General features: G+C 38.1%; 1 protein-coding gene and 1 long non-coding RNA gene across 2 annotated transcripts; both read right to left on the bottom strand.

Moving 5' to 3' along the window:
- On the bottom strand, positions 1-25,077 carry LOC105008729 (mucin-5AC-like). The gene is made up of 28 exons (XM_034288163.1): positions 25,041-25,077; positions 24,658-24,928; positions 24,224-24,338; positions 22,478-22,561; positions 20,651-20,870; positions 20,333-20,458; positions 19,094-19,211; positions 18,873-19,011; positions 16,147-16,254; positions 15,781-15,850; positions 14,537-14,674; positions 12,820-12,984; positions 11,384-11,478; positions 11,045-11,171; positions 10,784-10,884; positions 8,038-8,134; positions 7,790-7,890; positions 7,497-7,648; positions 5,823-5,961; positions 5,552-5,659; positions 5,130-5,312; positions 4,713-4,952; positions 1,695-1,851; positions 1,245-1,373; positions 952-1,102; positions 513-556; positions 225-397; positions 1-18 (listed from the first exon to the last, which is right to left on the bottom strand). The coding sequence occupies exons 1-28, from the start codon at positions 25,075-25,077 to the stop codon at positions 1-3; spliced, it is 3,606 nt and encodes a 1,201-aa protein (XP_034144054.1).
- Positions 20,788-22,498, bottom strand: LOC117593332. Its single transcript, XR_004574775.1, has 3 exons — positions 22,471-22,498; positions 21,020-21,123; positions 20,788-20,870 (listed from the first exon to the last, which is right to left on the bottom strand). It is a non-coding gene; the product is annotated as an uncharacterized LOC117593332 (long non-coding RNA).
- Positions 25,078-26,138: the final 1,061 nt, after the last annotated feature.

Below are 26,138 nucleotides of genomic sequence, written 5' to 3' on the forward strand. Positions count from 1 at the left end.
TTATAAAAGCAACCACAGCTGTAGGTAATGAAGTCAGTGATTCCGTTTTCTGTGCAGGTGCCATTACTACAGGTCCCATCCCCGTTAACTGTATGCACGGTCGCTCCAACTGGGTAGGTTGTTCCGTTATAAAAGCAACCACAGCTGTAGGTAATGAAGTCAGTGATTCCGGTTTCTGTGCAGGTGCCATTACTACAGGTCCCATCCCTGTTAACTGTATGCACGGTCGCTCCAACTGGGTAGGTTGTTCCGTTATAAAAGCAACCACAGCTGTAGGTAATGAAGTCAGTGATTCCGTTTTCTGTGCAGGTGCCATTAGTACAGGTCCCATCCCCGTTAACTGTATGCACGGTCGCTCCATATGGGTATGTTGTGCCCTTGTGGAAACACTTGCAAGCTGCAATATGATTTTAAGTTATTATCATGTGATCATCTTGACACGATACCATCTTGTTAATGTAGGCTGATGTTGAAGGATGTATTACCTCTCTACTGAAAATGAAAATCCTTACCGTTCTTGTCGGGGGTGCAAATGGTTTTAGTTGATGAGCAGCGACTTGAGAAAAAGAGGTTATTCAGTAAGAAAAATTATGTGGGTGATTACCTTTTTTCCATTTCACACGTTTTTGTTTCTATTACAAAAAATTACCAGGCTGCTTGCCAACCTTATTGATGAATAAGTAAAATATTAACAACTATTCATTGCGATTTGAAAGTGCTAATATTTATAATAATAATAATAATAATACATGGGATTTATATAGCGCTTTTCAATGACCCAAAGACGCTTAATTTATATGGTCACAATAAGAAAGTTAAATAAGTGAAATGGTGGAATAACCACCGTATGCAGTGTGATGACATGGACCAGAAATATGTCTGATACAAACCGTTAAATACTATGAAAGATACTGTATATTTGTATAATAAAATGTTAACATAGAAACATACCATGTATAACAGTTCTTGTCAGAAGGCATAACCTCCTGATCCTTGTAATGATTTCCTTTTCCATCATAGCAACCACACTCTGGCTCAGTGACACATTTCATAGTGCTTTCTTCCAAATAAGGCTGGTCCGAAGGGCATTTTGGATAGCAACCTTTGGAGGCAAACAGCAAATGTAATACAGGACACAAATTAAGACAAAATGTGCTATGCCATTGTATATTCCATAATGTACATTTCTTTAATCATTTGGAATGTGAAGGGTCTGAATGAGATGTTAAGGAAATATCAGTTACCTTCCAGTGCAGGGATCTGTTTTGAGCATGTTCCTTCTGGATTCTGGCAGGTCTTCATACAGGGGTAACCACAAGGCTTATAGTGCCACTCACACTCCCCATCGGGGTTGTAGAAATCACAGAATAGAGCTGGTGAAGGAAAACCATTACATTTCAACCAGGGTTTGAAAAGAAGATTTCTGGGAAAACTCAGACTTGTACAAGTAAATCTCAGATTTTGCCTCTCGAAAACATTAAGAGACCATTGCACCTTTTTGTTTCCTTTCCAAAAAAGTTGAAAAGGAAGTTTTGGAGTAAGGAACAGAAGGGTTGAAATTAAGAGACCACCGCAAATTGAACACTTCTGTTCCTCACTCAAAACAGTGGTCTCATAATTTTTTCACTGAGCTGTATGTGAATTTTCAGCCAACTAAAAAAATCTACTTTTATATAAACAAGTAAATGACTCACGGCAGATGTCTGGCGTTCTCCAGCGTATGCAGGTCCCCACCTCGTTACAGGCCTGGGCGTAGGCTGCTACAGCTGTACAGAAACACTCACAGTCTCCCCCAGTGTCACAGGCACACGAGTCCCTGACACACTCATCATGATATGGGGTGGGGTCCACCTTTCAGGGACAGGCAATTACACATATCTATTTATTAGTTTGATCAACGCAATCACTTGCTAGTTCCACCGACCACAGTTGTGCTATCAACAATGATCTGTTTATTATTACTTATTATAAATGATCTAGTGTATTACTAATGATCTAGAGTATTACCAAAGATCTAGAGTATCACCAATGATCTAGAGTATTACCAATCATCTTGAGTATTACCAATTATCTAGAGTATTACCAATGATCTAGATTATTACCAATGATCTAGAGTATTACCAATGATGAAGAGTATTACCAATGATCTAGAGTATTACCAATGATCTAGTGTATTACTAAAGATCAAAAGTATCACCAATGATCTAGAGTATTACCAATGGTCTAGAGTATTACCAATGATGAAGAGTATTACCAATGATCTAGAGTATTACCAATGATGAAGAGTATTACCAATGATCTAGAGTATTACCAATGATCTAGTGTATTACTAAAGATCAAGAGTATCACCAATGATCTAGAGTATTACCAATGGTCTAGAGTATTACCAATGATGAAGAGTATTACCAATGATCTAGAGTATTACCAATGATCTAGAGTATTACCAGTGATCTAGAGTATTACCAATGATCTAGACTATTACCAATAATGTAGAGTATTACCAATGATCTAGAGTATTACCAAAGATCTAGAGCATTACCAATAATATAGAGTATTACCAATGATGAAGAGTATTACCAATGATCTAGAGTATTACCAATGGTCTAGAGTATTACCAAAGATCTAGAGTATTATCAATGGTCTAGAGTATTACTAGAGATCAAGAGTATTACCAATAATATAGAGTATTACCAAAGATCTAGAGTATTACCAATTATCTAGAGTATTACCATTGATATAGAGTATTACTAATGATATAGAGTATTACTAATGATCTAGAGTATTATCAATTATATAGAGTATTACTAATGATCTAGAGTATTGCCAATGATATACACTCACCTAAAGGATTATTAGGAACACCATACTAATACTGTGTTTGACCCCCTTTCGCCTTCAGAACTACCTTAATTCTACATGGCATTGATTCAACAAGGTGCTGAAAGCATTCTTTAGAAATGTTGGCCCATATTGATAGGATAGCATCTTGCAGTTGATGGAGATTTGTGGGAGGCACATCCAGGGCACGAAGCTCCCGTTCCACCACATCCTGAAGATCCCAAAGTGGGGGCCATTTCAGTACAGTGAACTCATTGTCATGTTCAAGAAACCAATTTGAAATGATTCGAGCTTTGTGACATGGTGCATTATCCTGCTGGAAGTAGCCATCAGGCATGATGGCATGATGGATCCATGTTCTCATTCTGTTTATGCCAAATTCTGACTCTACCATCTGAATGTCTCAACAGAAATCGAGACTCATCAGACCAGGCAACATTCTTCCAGTCTTCAACTGTCCAATTTTGGTGAGCTCATGCAAATTGTAGCCTCTTTTTCCTATTTGTAGTGGAGATGAGTGGTACCCGGTGGGGTCTTCTGCTGTTGTAACCCATCCGCCTCAAGGTTGTGCGTGTTGTGGCTTCACAAATGCTTTGCTGCATACCTCGGTTGTAACGAGTGGTTATTTCAGTCAAAGTTGCTCTTCTATCAGCTTGAATCAGTCGGCCCATTCTCCTCTGACCTCTAGCATCAACAAGGCATTTCCGCCCACAGGACTGCCGCATACTGGATGTTTTTCCCTTTTCACACCATTCTTTGTAAACCCTAGAAATGGTTGTGCGTGAAAATCCCAGTAACTGAGCAGATTGTGAAATACTCAGACCGGCCCGTCTGGCACCAACAACCATGCCACGCTCAAAATTGCTTAAATCACCTTTCTTTCCCATTCTGGCATTCAGTTTGGAGTTCAGGAGATTGTCTTGACCAGGACCACACCCCTAAATGCATTGAAGCAACTGCCATGATAATTGCATGAATGAGAAATTGAACAGGTGTTCCTAATAATCTTTTAGGTGAATGTAGACAACTACTAATGATCTAGAGTATTACCAATGATATAGAGTATTACTAATGATCTAGAGTATTACCAATGATATAGAGTATTACTAACGATCTAGAGTTTTCAATAGGCAGTGTAGAAATGCCAACGGTATTTGCTGAATGTCTAAAGTAATTGCTGGAAGTGTTGTTTAAAAACAAAGGTACCAGCTTTTGATGTGTTGCTATGTGCTTGCTATGCAAAATGTATGTTCAATGTTATGTTCAATTAATACAAATCATTGTGTATTTTTTTAAAGGGTACACTATTAAAAGAGAAAATGTTCTCAATTTGTTTTCTTTGAATAAAAAAAGAAGGTAATAACTCTGGCACTAAAGTACTGAATCTTGACTAGTGGTCACTGTGAATAGACTATTCAAGAGACTAGTGGTCACTGTGTATAGACTATTCAATAGACTAGTGGTCACTGTGTATAGACTATTCAAGAGACTTGTGGTCACTGTGTATAGACTGTTCAATAGACTAGTGGTCACTGTGTATAGACTATTCAATAGACTAGTGGTCACTGTGTATAGACTATTCAATAGACTAGTGGTCACTGTGTATAGACTATTCAAGAGACTTGTGGTCACTGTGTATAGACTGTTCAATAGACTAGTGGTCACTGTGTATAGACTATTCAAGAGACTAGTGGTCACTGTGTATAGACTATTCAAGAGACTAGTGGTCACTGCGTATAGACTATTCAAGAGACTAGTGGTCAGTGTGTATAGACAATTCAAGAGACTAGTGGTCACTGTGAATAGACTATTCAATAGACTAGTGGTCACTGTGTATAGACTATTCAATAGACTAGTGGTCATGGGTTCTGTACCTGGGAGTGGCAGTCTGCGAATACTGGACTCTTGATGATGCTGCAGCGTTTCAGAGACCAGGACTGCCTGTATGACCTCACGGTGCACGGGTCCCTTATGTCAACAGCGTCGGGGCAACCGGGAGACACTTTCCAGCTGTTGCCAAATGCCAGCGCTTCCACAACCACTTCCTGGTTTCTGGATGTGAAGTCATTATTCCCATTTCCGTCGTAGTTTCCGCACAGACCACACACTTGTCCCTAGAAGATAACGTTTTGATTTGTATTCCCAAGAATGTTTTTAATGTGAACTAGCAAATTAATTGAAGGTGTGCTGTAAGTACACTACTGTCGAATAAAAAAGACATATTTAAATGAAAATACAACATTGACACAGAGGTAATCAAAGGTTTAAATGGTCCAATTCTAGCCACTCACCTTGAATTTAGAGTCGAGTTTGATGAACAGGCTTGTTCTCTTATCCCACATTAGAATCAGACCATTTCCAGCCTCAATAACAATGTACAGACCAACAGTGTGGACCTTGAAGTCCACATCTATCCCGGTCTCCTGCAGTCTCACCACTTTTACAACTTCATCTTGTAGTATAATCTCTTTGCTCTGAAAGGGAAACACTTTTTTTCTCTTTTTTTTCATAAACTCTGGGCATATAAATTGGTGCTGTGAGCTGTATGGTAATTAGTCACAACCAGCAGTTAAATGTAATATCGTTAACATTGTCCTTGTGTTATCTATCTTAGTCAATTAATCAGTAATTTAATCAAACGATCAATGAGTTGGTGAATGACGAATGTAATTATTTTTTGCTTTAATTAATCCATTTTAATGGTGTTCCTTACCCCCAAGAAGAGCTTGATGGCCTTGGAACAGGTTGTGCCGGTAGTTCCACAGGGAATGTTCTGTGTGATCACTCTAAAGGTTCCGTTTAGATTGTTGGAACAGTAGTCCTGCAGGATAAATTCAATTAAACACAAAATAAAATCTTTTATTCTTTAGCTTTTATCATTAATGACTTAATCCAAGTCATTATTTGAAGTCTTGTATACCCGAGGATTACAATGTAAATAAAAGTATTGTTCTCAATCATAGTATAGACCAGTATTGCCGTACCTGAGCTAGAGTGTATTCACAGTCTCCATTGAAATTAAACCTTTTCTCATCGAATGTGATGTAATGACCATCTCCATATATGGCACACGTCCCGGGACACACGTTATTGGTGCAATCCCAATTGCTTCCACTGCAAGTGCTACAGGGATGCAAACACGTCAGGATTGTATTGTGAAACGTTGGCCTATTTTACGTTGGCTTAATAAACAAACTTAACAAGCTGCTATCTGTTCAATGCACCTGCTAAATCCTTCAAACATATCTGTTAATGTGTTTCCCTGTATTTAATTTAATAGAATAATTATTGTAAATCATAACTGAGAATGACAATAAGTTCTTAACTGACTTATCCGGTTAAGTAAACACATTTAAAATATTGCAATTAGGGCTGTCATTAATTACTATTTTGGTAATCAGTTATTTCGTCGATTATTCTGAAGCTTAATCAAGTTATTTCGATAAAAAAAGACTGATATTTTTTATTAAAATTAAGCACAAAATTCATTTAATTGTTCCAAATCCTACATTGCAAGTGTTTTGATTATGTTTGGTATTTCAAAATGGCCAGTAACAAAGAATTTTCTTCTGAAACTTCTGAAAATTCAATCTATTCTTGGTCTGAGAAATGAAGGCTATTCCATGCAAGAAACTGCCAAGATACTGAAGATCTCAAACACCGCTGTGTACTACTCCCTTCACATAACAGCGCAAACTGTCTCTAACCAGAATAGAAAAGGGAGTGGGAGGCCCTGGTGGAGAACTGAAAAACTGTGTCTAGTTTCAGAAACAGACGCCTCACAAGACATCAACTGGCAGTTTCATTGAATAGTACCCGCAAAACCCCGATCTCAATGTCAACAGTGAAGAGGCGACCTTCTAGGGAGAGTAGCAAAGAAAAAGCCACATCTCATTGGCCAAAAAAAAGAACATTAAGATGGACTATAGAACACAGACACTGGACAATGGAACAACTCTGCCTAGAAGGCCAGCATCATGGAGTCGCCTGTCAATGGAACAACGTACCATTGGAACACAGGAATGATGGGGGCTGATAATGGGCCTCTGTACGCCTATGTTGATATTCCATGGAAAAACAGCAATTTCCAGCTAGAATAGTCATTTACAACATTAACAGTGTCTACACTGCATTTCAGACCAATTTGATGGACCAGTTTTAATGGACAAAACCTGCTTTTTCAAAAAGAAGGACATTTTTAAGTGACCCAACTTTTAAACAGTAGTGTACATTGTTCAAGCAAGGAAGAGTAGGGAATGAGCAGGCGCCCTAACTTAGGTCTGTCTGATTTTGATTCCTCTGTGAATGAAAGCTTCCACTCCAATTGTTGTATAACGTATGTTCAGTCATGCAGTAGCGACATGCAACTGCATGACTTTACTTTTTAGAGTGAAATGATCCCAAACTTTGGACTGGATCTGCCTTTTTTTTGTTAGAACATCCTCAATGTTCTCAATCCCTTTTTAATAGACGCCTCGAGGCAATCAGTTCTAACTGAGGACTTTTCAGTAACTCGATGAATCATGACAGCCCTAATTGCAATTAACTTTTGGGAAAATTTTGACTTGAATTATCCACAGAAAAACATTTTTTCCCCCAGCATGGCTATATACCCTGAGCTGAAGAACAACAACAAAAATATAAAAAGAAAATATTACCAGTTATTGCATTTTATTTTAATTTTCTCCCCAGGTTGGTAGTCGACTCCATTGTGAGAACAGGGACAAAGATCTTCCTTAACACATCCTCCATTCCCATCAGACAGCAGACCATCAGGACACATACAGCCTGACAGGCATTCTTTACTGAACTATAACACAATTATATTACATTAAATATAGGCTTTTGTTATTTTACACCATTTCAAATTGATCAGATTATTTATAAACTTGGATAGGATTTAAACATTATATTTGTACATTTTGTAAGGCCTGTTCTGTTGCAGACTTACACAGTCATGGTTTATTGTTCGGCAGCTCTTCTGACACTCTGAGCCTTTGGCACCTGGTGCAGCATTGGAGCAGTTGAAGAAAACCATTGGACTTTCACAAGCTGAAAGGAACAATGGTAGGATTTAGTAGGTTTATAGGGCTATATCTGGGGTCAACTTTATTCTGTTGGGAATGTAAAATCTTGTTAGAAAATAATAGATTTTCTGTGTTTGGCAAATAATTATATTTGTAATTTAGTAATACTCACATGAAGGAGTTACTTCTCCAGTACAGCTTAATATCCCATTTCTACATGAACTAGTTAAAAAGGTATACAAGGGGTTAAGCATAATTTGGCATTTCCTCTTCCAGTAATCAAAGATAAATATTTCAATGCAGCCACAACCAGAGATCTGAGTGACCAATTTGTCGACCAAATATTTTGTTGTGTGACCTTGAGTTTTATTCTGGTAACACCAGTGGGACTAAAAACCAAACCAATAAATGTTCTTATTTAAAACAATATCTTGCTGCACCATTCATTCAACAGCTTAAACAAGATTTTAACAAATCAAAAATATTTTGATTTAATAAGTGGCTTGTCCCATTTCTCACATGTGAATTATTCATGTTGGAATGGAAATTAGTTTTTTGCACAACCCACTCCTCCCGAGACATCCCTAGAAAGCGGAGCATCAGGCAGGGAATCAGACGTTATTGATGACCACCCTGGTGAAGTTTAGATTGACAGTCTTGCCCAAGGGCTAAGCATTTATTCACCTTATTTTGTTTGGACAAACCTATACATTCCAGGCTATTTATTTATTTTTAATCTTCCACACTGAGAGAATGCCAAGAGTGTGCAAATCTGTGATCTAGGCAAAGAGTGGCTATTTTGAAGAATTTAAAATATGAATGCAGTTTGATTTGTTAAAAGGTTAACAAGGTTATTCCATAGGTGTAATAATGGTTATTCCATTATTCCATAGGTGTTGTTTACGTTTGAGCTCTTCACTATTATTCTATAATGTGGAATTTAAACAAAATAAAGAACTACAACCGTTAGAGCCAATGACTTGTTTCTGTGCATGAGATGAAAACAGGATACATCGCCATGAAAATGCAGACATGTAAAACAGTTCTGGCATAGCTGCATTGTAGCTTTTTAATTCTAAACCAGATAGCGTATTCTAAAACCTTTCCAACAGATCTATATCTTTTTAAAGAAGAGTTGGGGTGCCAAACATATGGGCCAATCCAGGGGCCCAATACAGCCAGTGGATGGATTTAATTTAAAAAAAGCTTAAACATTGGACAAATCTATATACTTTTAAATGACTAAAACACTAAATCAAAATTGTGTAAAAATGATAATGGACCTAAATTTATGCCAAACAGACGCTGTTGAATGTTTAATGTGTCACCCAGTACGAGTTTGTCAACCCCCTGATTTAGATCAACAAAAGAAATGTTCAGCCATTTTTGCACAGATGCCAACTAATTCAACTGCAGGTACAAATTATTTTTCACAAATACCATCGTGGATCAAGTCCTTACCAAGCAGCCCCATTGATACTGGTAAATCCTTGGTCCAGGACCTTGTCTCCATAGTAGCAGGGGCAGCCTGAGGCAGGGACGCATTTTCCCTGGTCATTCATGTAGGTTCCCTCAGCACAGCCACAACCATCCACAGACACGTGTTCTACCTGTTGAAGTTCAGTCAGAACATGTGTTTGATTCCCTGGGAGGTAAAGGGAACGTCTGTAACAGTAACAACTAATAAAGCTGCAAGCAGCAATACCGAGGCCCAAGCTATCTATGATTCTGTGTGCCAAATGTGAAACCATCAAGAGAGCGATAATAAACACATTATTAACAGAATAAAAATATTATAGTTCGATATGCTGTTTGGTGTATTTTAGATCCTCATCAATGATGATGATTATCAATTAAAACTTTATAATCGTATCTTATAAACTCCAACTAGTGGTAACAATTGGCACAGCCATATACAGGATGTAGCATCTATGGATGAACACATTCAGGGAATGTAGCCCAATAATAAGACTGCTCTGAGTATATAAGCTTGCATTAGCATGTGTGTCAAATTGCATCACTCAGAGTCAAACAGGCTTTAATCAGGGGCTAATTAGCATTTACCACGACAATATTACTAAGGTAGTCTAATATTCAGTAGAAAATAGGTGGCCATGATCCTTATCCTATTATCAGATGGCAAAGGTTCTCAGTATTTTGACAGATTGCAATTAACTAGCATTAGTTATCAAAGGTCTGTCAAGAATGGGAACGTTTTCTACACTACTTCAGAATCCCTCTAAGTTTTTACAAGAACCATATAAAGAATAAATCCTTCACAGTATACTATGTCATTTTTCATTGAAGAACCCACACAGTTTCAAAGTAAAATATACCCTAAGATCCTTTCTCTTTAAGAGCATAGACAAAAGTCTGTGGACTTCCCTCAATATTAATTACCTAGTTAACATTATATGGCATCTAAAATCATCAATATGATGACAAGAGCTTTAACTACTAATCATTTGTCTTCTTTAGAGATGCTTTCAAGCCTTTGTAATGCACTTTAGACCAAATCTTCAGCCCCAAAACGAATGTTCAAAACCATATTATGACCAAACAATCTCTCTGTGAATAACAAACAAGAAGTCTGACCATCATAAAACAACAAACCTGGCACTGGCCTGTGTAACACTACTGGCACATAAGATGTCCATGTAAATCAGGGCTTCCCCAGGTTTTACTGCACACAATCCAAAAATAAATAATTGCTAAACACTGAAAATGTGACATCCCAACATACAATGACACATTGTATTGTCATTCTTGTGCTTTGTGGATATGTACGTTACCACTAACAGGCTGTCTTCTATAACAGTCGAAGACTATTAGGTTTCTCATTCATAAGAGAAGATGATTTTCTTAGGGATTCTATTCAAATTCCCTATAACGTTTGGTAATCAGTGATGTAAATGTACCTGGCAGGTAAAGTCCTTTTGGCTTAGCGAGCGACAGGTGCGACCACAGCTGGTCATATCGTAGTCATACACCATCGTGTCAGGGCACTGAGCGTAATTTCCTGTAGAAACAGATCAGAGATTCAACATTGAACATCGGTTTAGGGTTTTCACACTGGGATGTAAGGGAGACTTTACTTTAGAACGGGATTCATTTGGGTTTACCGTCAGTGAGTTTAGCATAGTTTTAGTATTTAATTCAGCCTCTGATGTTGTTCTCACCACAGGTGGTGTTTCTCCATCCTGTCAGCAGGATGCCAGCAGCAGCACAGGCGTGGACGTAGGAGGAGATTGCTGCACACATGCACTGCTCAGTCTTCTCACAGTTACAGCTGTCATACCTGCAATTCTACAGATGAGGGAGAGAAGGGAAAAGATGAGATGGGTGAAACAGAATGAATTTTCAAAAATTCCTGATTTTCTAAAATTGCTCAAAAAAGCATTTTAATAAAATGTAGTTAAATGTAGTTAAATGTAGTCATACACTAAAAAGTTGATGAATTATCATTTTCTTTGTAATATTTTTTCTAAATATGAATGCAAATCCTTATTATTTCTTACCGCTTGGTAGGGATCTGGGTGGACCTCACTGTGGCATTCAGAAAATATTCCTGCAGCATCAGATAGCATTGAGCACCAATGCTTGGCATATTTCTCTGTAAAACATATGAGCAGCTTTTAACAGGGCAAAGAGTCCGCAAACAATTTGGCCAGGCAATAATGTTCCTTTTAATAGATACCTACAGTATATGTTACTAAATAAAATCCCTGAGAAGGAATTGAAGGCTCTGATGGCGATTTTTATTTATTCATAATATCTCCCAGTGTAACAGGATATATTATGTCCTAGTTTAATGGGAAATATTATGTCCAAGTGCAACTGGATATATTATGTCCCAGTGTGACAGGATATATTATGTCCCAGTGTGACAGGATATATTATGTCCCAGTGTAACAGGATATATTATGTCCCAGTGTGACAGGATATATTATGTCCAAGTGCAACTGGATATATTATGTCCCAGTGTGACAGGTTATATTATGTCCCAGTGTGACAGGATATATTATGTCCTAGTTTAATGGGATATATTATGACCCAGAGTAACAGGATATATTATGTCCCAGTGTGACAGGATATATTATGTCCCAGTGTGACAGGATATATTATGTCCTAGTTTAATGGGATATATTATGTCCCAGTGTAACAGGATATATTATGTCCCAGTGTGACAGGATATATTATGTCCCAGTGTGACAGGATATATTATGTCCCAGTGTAACAGGATATATTATGTCCCAGTGTGACAGGATATATTATGTCCCAGTGTGACAGGTTATATTATGTCCCAGTGTGACAGGATATATTATGTCCCAGTGTAACAGGATATATTATGTCCCAGTGTGACAGGATATATTATGTCCCAGTGTGACAGGTTATATTATGTCCCAGTGTGACAGGATATATTATGTCCTAGTTTAATGGGATATATTATGTCCCAGTGTAACAGGATATATTATGTCCCAGTGTGACAGGATATATTATGTTATAATATTTTCAGCGAGATAGTAACAACACTTTATGGATGACAGATGACAGAGGTTGGGGCTCAGGTGAAACGCAGAAGCACCATGACAGCAATCTGTTGGATGCTTCATCACTAGGGAAACCTCTCCTAACTAAGACAATAGGAGTCACTTGTCCAATCAGAATGCCAGACGTACAAACACCCGCAATACAAAGAAACAATGTTGAGCCCATAACACTATGCTGAAATATTATAATACTATATAAAACTGTATATATATAATGATATTATAATAATATTTGATCAAAACAAAAACTCAGATCTATGCACACATACGGTGCTCATTTTCTATGACTGAAGTACCCTAAAGTTACTCCAGCATCTTATTCTCATTTTGTTTCTGCTGGGCCGACGTGCGTTTGGGCATGATTTCATTAGATATAGTATATTTAAAAGAGGTTAAAGGAGTACCATTCTCTACACTCAGAGAGCATGGGTTCTCAAAGCTCTGGGTCACATCGGGGCAGCTTGCTTGGGTCTTCCACGTGTTGGCAAATGTCACAGCCGTTCCTTCCACCAGTCCGTTGATGGTTCTGAAGTCATCAGCTTGGATGCTGTTAAAGTCTCCGCAAAGACCTGGATAGGAAATATAAAACTTTGTTAGAATTACAGATTAATTCAGATAAGAGATTAACAAAAATTCCCTTGAGAAATTAGTAGCTATATGTTCTTAAAATTGTCAATGAGTATTACTATATGCAGTAGGCTGATTATTCAGTAGGCTGATTATTCAGAAAGCTGATTATTCAGAAAGCTGATTATTCAGAAGGCTGATTATTCAGTAAGCTGATTATGCAATAGTCTGCATATCTGAAGATCATATCTATGTAAGCATACGTTGATGAAAACACCACGCAGTTTGATTGTTGATTTGTTATGTTAAATTATGGGGAAATTATTGAGTATAGATTTAAATAGGTTTTACCAAATCTTATTAATCTTGGTCAGACATGTTTTTCTTACATCAATGATACATTGAAGATAATATATTAAACAAAGTAAACAGGTGTGGTATTTATAACACGTTTAGAAAAGGCCATTAGTAAAGTAACACAAAGTATGACATTTATGCACAATTCATTAATATTTTTGTGAACTGTTTATAGAGTTTGTTTCATTTATATTTAACAAATCCAGGTGTAAAATTCTAAGTAATGAATGCTTTTCATGAATTTCAGAATTGTCAAGAGGATTTAAGGAAGATATTCTGCTGACTCTATTTGTCATAGCCATTGAAAATGTAGTTATGATAAGTGAAGTAATGTATTTCCATTATTATTATTAGTTTTTTTACTTAAAATGTAGTTTAACAACAAAATGGTATGTTTAAGTAACTCATTACAACAATTTCAAAATAAAGTTAGCATATAAATATAAGATAATGAAGTGGTAAATACTTTATCAATTAATATAATTTTTTGCCTAATTAGGGTAGTTCAGCCAGGAAACCCGAGTGGTAATTGGTCAGCAATGCATCAGCTGATGCAGGATCGCTCTTATCACATGTTAGATTGCAACCTGTCTATATAACCATCAGGTTACTCACTCAGTCAGTTGTTGGGCTTGTACTAGCATGTGGGTGCATGCCCCCCACCACCCCTGCCTTCACCTGTTAGATTCTTTGTTCCTTGTGGGGGGGATCGGTACTGCATACCTTGCTTATTGCCATGGGAATTGCATAAATAATAACTAGGTATGTTATTGTGGTATTATCATATACACAATCATGTGATGGCAATGAGTTACCCTAAAGGAGCAGAACACCAAGACTTGCATGTACGTTCTCTAATAAATGGTTAAACTCATTCGTGGTGTTTCCTGTCTGAACTCCTGACAACCTGTTTTGTAATTACATAAGAAAATAATATTTCACTCTATTTGGAGTGGTAAGCCAGAAAGGAATCAGGAGTTGTCTTCCCTGTTGCCAGGTGAGGTTTGACAAACATTACCGCAAAAAGTGCTACAGTGACACATGTAACATTATCAATAGTTTGATAACCAATTACACTGCAAAATAGTAGAATTTTAATTATATAAATAGACTTAAAGATATTTATCTTTCAGGGGATAGTGAATGAACTCAAAAGAAACATACCCTGGGTTTTTCCTTTAAATTAGAGAAACATACCCTGGGTTTTTCCTTTAAGGGAACTGCTAGCTGTGATGTACACCTGCATTATAGGTGTTAACTGGATCTCCAGACGAAGCCCGTAAGAGGTCTGCACAACGATGTAAAACGTAGAGGGCTTGAAGATCGTTACATTCTCTGTGGAAAATAAACCAAATGTCTACAGTAGTCACTATCTGGTAGACAAAAAACCTTTACAATCTGGATGGTTATGTGTAACTCCTTTCCATTAAATACATACACATCTTACTATGATTGAAAATGCACAGGAAAATAAAAAACAAAACATAGAAAATGTATATGGAATGCATGAGAATAGTATAAACAAGGAACCAGGCAAGTTCAGCCGGGCCACAATAAAATCAGACGATTGTTGTTGCCCTCCCTGGCCATGTGAGAGGCTGTGTCTTTAACCACTATGCCTCAGAGCTGTACATTCACTGGGCATCAGTATAGCCTCTTGACATTGTATAATTTTGTCACATAGTAACATCACACAATTTGAATATTTAGCTAGACACCATTAAGTGTTGTATTAAACTGACTAAAGTTTCTGATTAAGTTTACCTCCACCACAAATAGCATTGATACAATAAGTATCAATATAGGTGATGATAACTGACTTTTTCGTTAAGTGAAAAGACGAGAGATTCGTGTAGCCAGCAAAGTCTTAGTCTATCCTGAACAAATTCTAATGCATAATATGAAAATCCACTAAAAATAGTCGTAATATAACAGCAAAGTGTTTTATTTTAGGCTTCCTATAATGTAGCTCTGCAACTAAAGGTTGTAGCCAGTGAGGTTTTTGTCTATCCTGAACAAATCCTCTTCTGCCACTGGCCGTTTCAACAGCTATTTAGCCATTTGTGAATTACATTGATACGGTATCTATCAATATAGGTGACAATAACTGACTTTTCGTCAAGTGAAAAAGAGGAGAGAATCGTGTAGCCGTTGAAGTGTTTGTCTATCCTGAACTATTCCTAAAATCCACCAGAAATTTTATATTTTAGGCTTCCTATAACATAGCTACAGAAGGTTTACCCAACAAAGTTTGTCTGTCCTGAACAGATCCTAAGGCGCTATGTGTTTTGACTGAGACGGGTGTCGAACGCGGAACCTGTTGTTCTGTAGTCCACGTCTCTGACCACTACGCTATTCAACAATACACTAAACCAAAACACTAAACCAAAACCAGACAACACACATCAATATTCTTGAGTAGCCATGAGCCAGCAACTCACCCATGACGATGGGCAACGTTGATAACATTTTGTCCATACTGACGGTTCCACTGGCCTCAATGACGATCATCTGCAATTTAAATTAAATGTGAGACTCCAGGTGGTAAGAAGTGTGACGCAAAATGGGGGTTAATTCCATTTAAGTTCCAGTAAAATAAAAAAGTCAACAAGACTCTTATTTCAATTAAATGGAATTGTAGTTTCAGTGTTCTTTACTGAATTGACTGGAATTGAAATGTCCTTGACCCCAATTCTGGTGTGAAATGGTGACAGGAGTCAATGGCAAACCTATTTGAAATGGTTTAATGTTGATGTCTTGATAAAACACTATCAGGTGGGTGTGTCATTGGCCATGCGCAACCTTACCTTGGACTGTGGAATCACCAGGGTTACACCCTTTAGGCAGGTCTCAGTGTTTGTTGTCCCACATTTCTCTATGTCACCCAGGACAGTGAAAACACTCCCATAGATTTGCTGGGGAGAATAATAAGTTAAGGACAGTAAAGTTATTCATTTTTTATCAAAAAAAATGTGTCCTTTATTTATTTGATTTGTCCTTTATTTCCACAGAGCACAGAATATTCTCGGTGATGTGCTTCGGGTCCCTGCTATTGTGAAAATAGCAATGCCGACAGTTTTGAGTACAAGCTAGGACCCCATTATCTCTATTCCTGTGTTGATTAGAAATAGAAGGAACCGTGAGTATGCAACCCATAAACTTGTCTAATCTGTTAACTGTAACACGTCAACCTACTAGTCCAGGAACCCCTATTATATCTATTAAACTGGGTTTACTTAGTATCAGATCTCTCGCCAACAAATCATTATTGGTAAATTACATTATAGTATCCTACAACCTTGATTTTATAATTCTCACTGAAACCTGGCTAACAGACGATTCTAGTGCTGCAATTCTTAACGAGACAGCACTCAAAAAATTTGGCTATATGAATGTGTCGAAATGGTAGGAAAGGAGGAGGAGTGGCTACCCTATTCAAAGACACATTTAAGTGCACAGAAAATACAGTAGGTAATTACATTTATTTTGAAATGTAACCATTTATGTTGTTTATAACCATTTACAGACCTCCATGATATTCTGCAAATGTTATTGATGATTTTGCTGAACTACTCTCTCTTATATCAGTTGATTATAATTTTAACATCCACAGAGATAGTAATACAGACAATAATGCCAAAAAACTTTTTGCAATACTTGACACTTTTGATCTCACTCAACATGTGAAAGAGCGTACACACACTCAAGGCCACATTCTAGATCTGGTTATCTCTAAAGGTCTCGATATTTCCTCTGTCATGGTTAAAGACTTGGCTCTGTCTGATCATTTCTGTGTCTTTTTTGATTTACTTATCACCCCAAATGTTCCAGTAAACTCTGTTTCTGTTAAGAAAAAGTACACTAATGAGGGTACCAATGCTCAGTTTATTGAAGCCATAGCTATCTCTCCAACAATAAGTGCTGAGTCAGTTGATGCACTCCTGGATATCTTAATGCCAAAATATTGAATATCATGGATCGTGTTGCACCGGTAAAGGTAAAGAAAACTATGAGCAAACAGAAACACCATGGAGAACCACCATGATGGTAAACGCCCTGAAAAGAGAATGTAGGAAAGCAGAACGTAAGTGGAGGAAAACTAAACTTCAAATTCACTATGACATCTATAAACAAAGCCTTGGTAGCTTCAACAATGAGTTACGCAGGGCCAGACAGCAACATTTATCTGGAATGATCAACAAGAATATCAATAATACCCGCACTCTATTTGTCATGGTCGACAAGCTTACAAACCCAATAAAGCAGATAGCATCAGAATTCATGTCCACTGTAAAATGTAATGAGTTTGCGTGTTTCTTTAATGAATAAATTACAAGTATTAGACGGAACATCAGAACTACATTGTAACAAGGACTCCGTACCGTCACCACGACCACCAAGACATAACTTGGTTATTATGTCGCATTTTAATACAATTGATCAAAAATCCCTTGAAGAAACAGTTCGACATCTTAAAGCTTCCACTTGCTGTCTCGACACACTGCCATCAGACTTTTTCTTTAAAGAATTTAACTGTATAACAATGGACCTACAGCAAATACTTAATAGCTCTCTGCAATCAGGCATTTTCCCAATGTCTCTAAAAACAGCTGCCATTAAGCCCCCATTAAAAAAGAGAACACTGGATGCATCTATAATGAACAACTATAGACCTGCATACAATTTTGTGACCTCAAGCGGTCTCTTAGACAAATTTCCTTCAGGTTTCCGACCTCACCACAGTACTGAAACGGCCCTGATTCAAGTTTTTAATGATATACGCCTGAATACTGATTCTGATAAAATAACAATTCTGGTTCTATTAGATCTCAGTGAAGCATTTGATACTGTAGATCATAGAACACTTATAGATAGGCTGGTAAATTGGATAGGACTCGCTGGGAAAGTCCTTGATTGGTTCAGATCTTATCTAGATGGCCGGAGTTACTTTGTCACCATTGGTAATCATAAATCTGATAGGGTGGCTATGACATGCGGAGTTCCACAGGGATCAGTTCTCGGACCGCTTCTCTTCAATCTCTATATCCAGGTTAAAAACACTTCTCTTCTCACGCGCCTATGACTGAGCACTTAAACTTAAACTTGAGTCCCTGTCAAAACTTTAAGTGCAAGTACAGAATACACCTCCGGAAAAAATTAAGAGACCACTGCACCTTTTTCTTTCCTTTCCAAAAGAGTCGAAAAGTGTTTTCAATTTGCAGTGGTCTCTCAATTTGAAACCTTCTGTTCGTCAGTCAAAACTTTCCTTTTCAACTTTTTTGGAAAGGAAAGAAAAAGGTGCAGTGGTCTCTTAATTTTTTCCGGCACTGTGTAGAGTGTATATTGAGTAATTTAAAGCAACCTTAAACTCAGAGAGACAAAAAATGTAGAAAAAAAAGTAGATATATTTAAGTACCAGGACATTTTAGCCAAAAGCCCTTAGAACTAGTTGCTAAACATTGAGTTGTGTTGGTGTTAGTCTAATTCTATTAGTGATGTATAAGCCAACAAAATTATATTTCAAATGTCCCACCTTGGACAGGACATAGGAGCAGTCTCCATGGAAGGTGTAGGCTTTCCCGTCGTAGGTGGTGATGTGGGAACCTCCCTCTATGGAGCAGGTACCTGGACAGTCCAGACCTACACAGTTCCACTGGCCATCCTTGCAGGTACTAGCAGAGAGAATCAGTCAGTAAAGTCTACAGCCACACAAACACAATCATTCAGTGTATGTAAATATAAAGCAATGCTTACCATTCTTGGCATGTTCTAGAGTATGTATCTCCAGGCTTGTAAGACATTCCGTTGTGGAGACAAGAGCACTGGTCCACAGCTACACAGCCACTCTGATTAATGTCATCAAACACAGTTCCTAGGAAAGAGGCAATAAATACATTCAATCACCATAGCAGAAATGACATTAAATACTTTTCTTGTGAATATATTTGTCTTAATATTTTCACAAACTCCAACTTATAGAAACAACATTTAATCACAAATAAAAGAAGAAACATGGCATGATCCCAGGGATGATACACTACCCCTTAAATACACTACCCCTTAAATACACTACCCCTTAAATACACTACCCCTTAAATACACTACCCCTTAAATACACTACCCCTTAAATACACTACCCCTTAAATACACTACCCCAACATTTTATGAAGGTGTGATAAAAGTTGCTTTGTTTTAACTTCTTTATTATGACAAAAAACGTATCTACTGGTGCCAAGGCCAGCTATGCTGTAGCGTACAATTGTAGAGCCAGGTTTAAATACATTTTGTCACTTTTCTTATTAGGCAGGCAAAAAAAACATTTTGAATGTTTGCCAATTTCAGTTTATTAAAAACGAAAATTGACAAATGTTGCCTAGTTTATTAGCCAAATTACTATACATAGTAGGTTCTGGATAAAATCATGATGATCTTTAATGTTCTAGTAAGGTTCCTCCTTCAGGTCTGTACTTGGTTGATGATGAACTGAGACCACAAATAATAATTTGTTTAATTAGCCAATTACTCCTGTTGTATTGACTCTTCCTGTTTTAAAATAGTAGGCATGGTCAGTAGGCATGGTCAGTAGGCATGGTCAGTAGGCATGGACATTAGGCATGGACAGTAGGCATGGTCAGTAGGCATGGACAGTAAGCATGGACAGTAGGCATGGACAGTAAGCATGGACAGTAGGCATGGTCAGTAGGCATGGACAGTAAGCATGGACAGTAGGCATGGTCAGTAGGCACGGTCAGTATACACGGTCAGTAGGCATGGACAGTAAGCATGGACAGTAGGCATGGACAGTAAGCATGGACAGTAGGCATGGTCAGTAGGCATGGACAGTAGGCATGGTCAGTAGGCATGGACAGCAGGCATGGTCAGTAGGCATAGTGCAAAGTTAGCATTTTTATCTTTATTTTTTAAAACAACTTAGAGGGCTATTAAGTGGAAATATGATGTGCTTCCCCCAGTGAACCAGTGAGTGTACTGTACCAGCAGGACAGAAGCATCCATCACTGCAGTGTTCCTCACAATGCTGGTTCGCCTGTGGGTTGGAGCAGGTATCAATACAGGGGCTTCCACACTCCTGGTACTTCATGTTCAAAGGACACGTCTCCACTGCTCAACACAGACAGACAGACAGACAGAGAGAGAGAGAGAAAGAAGTCTTTACCAGCCATCTCATCTATATCTAATTCTGAGTCTACGGAAGGATCTTTTTTTTTAACATATTCCAAACAGTGAAGTGCAGCAAGACAAACAGACAGACCAATATAAAATTATAAAAGGAAATGTAAAAGATTTCCTTACAGCAGAACTGGTCTGTCCTCCACTTCTGGGGCACGCCCCCTGCGTGAGCACACTGGCGGGAATACTCTGAAATGGTTTGGCACATGCAGGACTCGCTGTTGTTGCTGTTACCACAGTGACACATGTCTGCCATGCAAGCCTCGACGAAGGAGTCCGTGGAAATCAGGTCCTCACAGCTACTGAAGGCTGAACTGGTGAGAAACTCCTCACACGCTGTCCTCTGAAAGGGGAGGACCACGAAGGAGGAAGAGAAGAATTGATTGTATAATGTGAGCAATGAGGATGTTGGTATGTGAAACTTTTATTCTATTATCTTAAAATAAAGTTTTTAAAGCAGTGAATGGTTGAGCTACAGCTTTCAGACAATACCTGTTCTTCACAATTTTCAGCCTGAAGTGGGACTTCTATGCAAGTTTCTGTAGGGCCATTCATCTTCGAAAGCTCACCATAGTCAATTGTCTTCATTTGAAATCCTGTGGGAAAGTACACTTTGTTTTATTTGTAATTTTCTTTGCATGTTTGATATAAGGACTATTTCTACAATGGGTTGGTCAAAATGAGTATTGTGATCAGTGACCAAGGACAATTACAAACCCTGGATAGCTGAGACCTCATCTTGGCCAGTAGAAGCCCCCAGGCCAAATCACACCATTACCACACTCTATCACAGACAAATGGCCTGGCCCATCCATTACCACACTCTACCACGGACACATGGCCAGGCCCATCCATTACCACACTCCACCATCCATTACCACACTCTACCACAGACACATGGCCAGGCCCATCCATTACCACACTCTACCACAGACACATGGCCAGGCCCATCCATTACCACACTCTACCACAGACACATGGCCAGGCCCATCCATTACCACACTCTACCACAGACACATGGCCAGGCCCATCCATTACCACACTCTACCACAGACACATGGCCAGGCCCATCCATTACCACACTCTACCACAGACACATGGCCAGGTCCATCCATTACCACACTCTACCACAGACACATGGCCAGGTCCATCCATTACCACACTCTACCACAGACACATGGCCAGGCCCATCCATTACCACACTCTACCACAGACACATGGCCAGGCCCATCCATTACCACACTCCACCATCCATTACCACACTCCACCATCCATTACCACACTCCACCATCCATTGTCATGTATTGCTAACACAACCTTGAGAATGACTTCAGGAGTGGCAGTGGTTTACATTTTGGGACACCCTACAACTTGAGGAAATTACGGAGGCTTTAAATAGTAAAAGGAACTGCTCCTTTTGGTTCACAAAATATAAATCAAGGTAACATTTAATTTATGATGGATTATTATTATTTTTCAATCAAACCTCAATATCAGAAATAAACAACTGCACATTTGATATTTTTGTTTATTCCTCTATCCTTTTTAAATTTAAAATGGTGCTATTTTAAACATTCACTGTTATGAATTCCCCTCCTCTTAATTTCATTATGTCCAATTCACAATTCAGGATTATTAATTAATGATGACCATCCTGTTAACTGATAAAAGGTACAAAATATTCTGATTGCTGTGAGTTACACCAGATACCAAGACATTGTATTTACATTGCTGTGTATAGTTTTCCTCCAATAAATGGTTTAACTAAAATGTGGCCTTTATAAACACGTTTGAGCTGTACTGAGCACTACAAGAGTATACTAATATTCTATCATGAGACTTTTTCAGATTTTGTTTACCATTCACAATGACTGAAACCACATATTCATTAGCAGTACAGGAGCATAGTTAGCATCCCTAAGACCTGTTCTGATTTTGTTTACCATTCACAATGAACTCGTCGTAAAGCTGAACTCCATTGAAGTCTCCACATAGCCCACAGGTCTGATTCTGGAACTTTGAGTCTAACTCCACCTACAGAGCAAATGGAAAATGACTGTGGATTAAAGTACAGTACCAACAAATATGGCCTACAGCAGGGCATATAAAGTTAAGACCACAATAATGCTTCAAAATGTTGTGGTTGCTTACCTTTTGGGGTTTGAGGCTGGGTGTGTGTATAGGCACTTTATGTGCTACAATATAATACTTTTGCAGTTATTTGGGACGTTTGCATTACTGTTGATTTAACACAAAAGACCCCTGGGCCATCAGACTACCTACTTATTTGCACAAACTCTCATCTGGACCACAGAGCATGTTTGTATACTTTCCCATAAAACACCAACCCCAGCTCAGTCTGGCACATATTAACACACATTCACCATTGACACACACACTCTCTATTACATTAACACATCCACAATCACTGTACACACCATATATATTTACCCACATTCAATGTACACACCACATATATTTACCCACATTCAATGTACACACCACATATTTTCCCACATTCAATGTACACACCACATATATTTACCCACATTCAATGTACACACCATATATATTTACCTACATTCAATGTACACACCATATATATTTACCCACATTCAATGTACACACCATATATATTTACCCACATTCAATGTACACACCACATATATTTACCCACATTCAATGTACACACCACATATTTTTTCCAACAGTCAATGTTTTCATCCACATGCATAAAAACATTCAGTTCATTGTTATCCCATATTTATGGTAAGCACTTGGTCTCTTTCTATTTATTTGTATCCAGTTCAACAGATTTGTATCCAGTTCACAGTGTCTTGAACTGGTGTATATATATACACACATACACATATATGGAAAGGAAAGAAAAAGGTGCAGTGGTCTCTTAATTTTTTTCTGGCGCTGTGTATACACACATGCAGAGATGGGCAATAATACATCAAAATGTATTTTAAAATCAGATACCAAATACCTTAATTTTAAGTGTATAAAAATAAACTACAAAATACAGCAGCCACACCGTGTATCAAAATAAATTACTGTATAAAAAATACTACAAATACCTTTACAGGGGAGAAATGACTTCGCAAATCTATCGGCCTATTTGATCCATCCCTTCACCAGTACATTGATTCAGTTGATTCCATCTATCAGTCTATTTGATCTGTCCCTTCACGTCACGTAGACTTCTCACAAAGTATTTCACAGTATTTTTAAACTACAAAAAACAAAACCCTCACATATTTTGATAAAAGATATGAAGCTATTTTCATCAACCCTATCACATACAAATGACAAAATCCTATTTTAAATTTGAAATATGTATTTTAAATACATGTATCATAAATACTGGCCATCCCTATATATACAGCTCTGGAAAAGATTTAGAGACCACTGCACCTTTCCTTTCCAAAAGTGAGGAACAGAAGCGTTACATTTTCAAAGAACCAGATTTTGTGGCATGAATTCTTTATTTCTAGGCCTACTGGTAATTGTGTTTTTGTCCACTGTAGCGGGAAATATAATGGGAACGTATAGCCCCATTTAGAAATGGCTAGTTAAAATAACAAATTATTGAAAACTGAATCCGAGGGAATTCATTGTTGAGATCTGTCAATAAAGACCTACTGGAAAATCTACTGCACATCCAACAGATTTAGTGGATAGAACACATACCGAAAGGCCATCATATTTGTTCCACATGATGACTAAACCCAGCTTGGCTGTGATCTTCACATAGGAGTTGGTCCTCTCCATGAAGATATTAAACTGACCAAATGGTAACGTGACCCTATGGGGGACAACACAATGAAGTATCCATCAGAGGGGAAATTACATTACCCTAGTCTAAACAATCATTTAAAGAACCCACAGAACATGCTTCTCATCCCCAGAATCCCTCCCTTCCTTTCAACTGATCTAAATGTCAAACGTCTGCTGAAAATTCTAGGAAACTTTCCTGTTTTTGTAAACCAACCCTTTTTCCCTACGGATACTGACTACTAAGCGTTGATAGAGTTAACATTTACTCTCTAGGACTGTGTTATGTGGCTGTCCAACCCAACTACCTAATATGAATTACCTGGTTAAATCATTAAATTACAACTCACTGTTTCCCATTGACATTGATGCTACTTTGAGTCAGCTCCACGAAGGTCCCATCCAGCTTCAGAGAGATCTTCTTGATGGTGGCCTGACCGTCCACCTCTTCACGCTGCAGCTGAATGTTGAACTCCTCGTAGCCACTTCTGCTTTTGCATAGCGAAGTCAACACGTAGTTACAGGTGTAGGGCAGCTGGAAGAAGTCCCCATCGTAGGTTTTGTAGTGGTAGTTACCCCACGTGCTGCAGACCTGCCTGTTGTGGGATTGACTCACACCAACTGAAAGGGCGAAGGAGTATTAAGATTATTTCTGACTAAAGCAACAGTGTTTGCTGTGTTTATCAATGTTTATTAGTGTAGTCAGTGTGAAAATATCTTATATATAACATACCTGTGATCACTGGTATCTTCCCAGTCATTGGAATCATTTTAACTGGAAAAAAACAGAAACACTTTTTTTATACTTCATATTTTTCTTTGACTGTCGGATAGGATGTCTAACAAAGTTTGTAGGTTTTTATGCAGAACATTAGAGCCGTTTGGTTTATTTGATCTTGACAAAAAGAATTGCATAAATCATGGGGTTTTGATTGAATTGATTCTTTTGGTTTTATCTAGTGAATGAACTTAAGCATTTAGGGCAATGGCCTGTTGGGTCCAAAATCTATGCAATACAATCTTTAAAAATGCATTAATAATAATAATAATAATAATACAATATGTTCCTAGCCGGCTGGCTAGTTTGACCAGCCTGGTCAAAATTGTCAAACGTACTGGGCCCAGTCTACCAGGCTAACTACATCTCCATCTTAACATGACACTGCATATCATAACATATATTTTATTACCAGAATCAGAGTAAGCAGCAGATAAACCGTAGAGGAGAGAGATCCACAACTTCACCCATTGGTGTGTCATGATGGTTCTTCTAACTATGTCCTCCAGTCCCACCTGCACAACTAATCCACCTGCTCCTTCTGGAAAAGTTTGAGACCAGGTGCCTGCCTGCCTGCTTTTAAACTATCCATCTCAAGGAAGTACCACGCTGATGCTGAGATGATGTTGATTCTGTCACATACTGATCAAACTTTAGGCATTGCCATGTAATCAAGATGTGCACCTCAAATCGCACCCTCCATAGCATGTCTGGTGTCTGGTCAAATAGTGCATGATATAGGGAACAGGATGCCATTCAGGACCACTCTAGATTAACATGGTCCAGGCATAACACAATGACACATTCAGTGAAATATTTCCAGCATCCTTATGTACACAGATAAAAAATAATTGTGTAAACATCTTGGGACAACTCGTCATGGAGGTTCTGGAAAATATTAGTCTGCCCATTTTGTCATTAACAGGTTTAGAAAAACCTGTCCAACCAACGATGTGTGACAGAGTCAAAAGGGTATATTTTAACAAAGATAAGGTAACGCACAAATACAATGTCTGATGTGGCTCATAGAACGAGGCATTCACACACAAAGAC

This window comes from Esox lucius, chromosome 19 (assembly GCF_011004845.1).
Source record: "Esox lucius isolate fEsoLuc1 chromosome 19, fEsoLuc1.pri, whole genome shotgun sequence".
In the NCBI taxonomy this organism is placed as follows: domain Eukaryota; kingdom Metazoa; phylum Chordata; class Actinopteri; order Esociformes; family Esocidae; genus Esox; species Esox lucius.

Coding starts and splice junctions, on each gene's coding strand:
- LOC105008729 (XM_034288163.1), bottom strand. CDS start 25,077: ATGATTCCAATGACTGGGAAGATACCAGTGATCACAG. Junction 15,851..16,146: donor TGGTGATTCCACAGTCCAAG/GTAAGGTTGCGC, acceptor TTTAAATTGCAG/ATGATCGTCATTGAGGCCAG. Junction 557..951: donor GACAAGAACTGTTATACATG/GTATGTTTCTAT, acceptor CTTTTTCTCAAG/TCGCTGCTCATCAACTAAAA.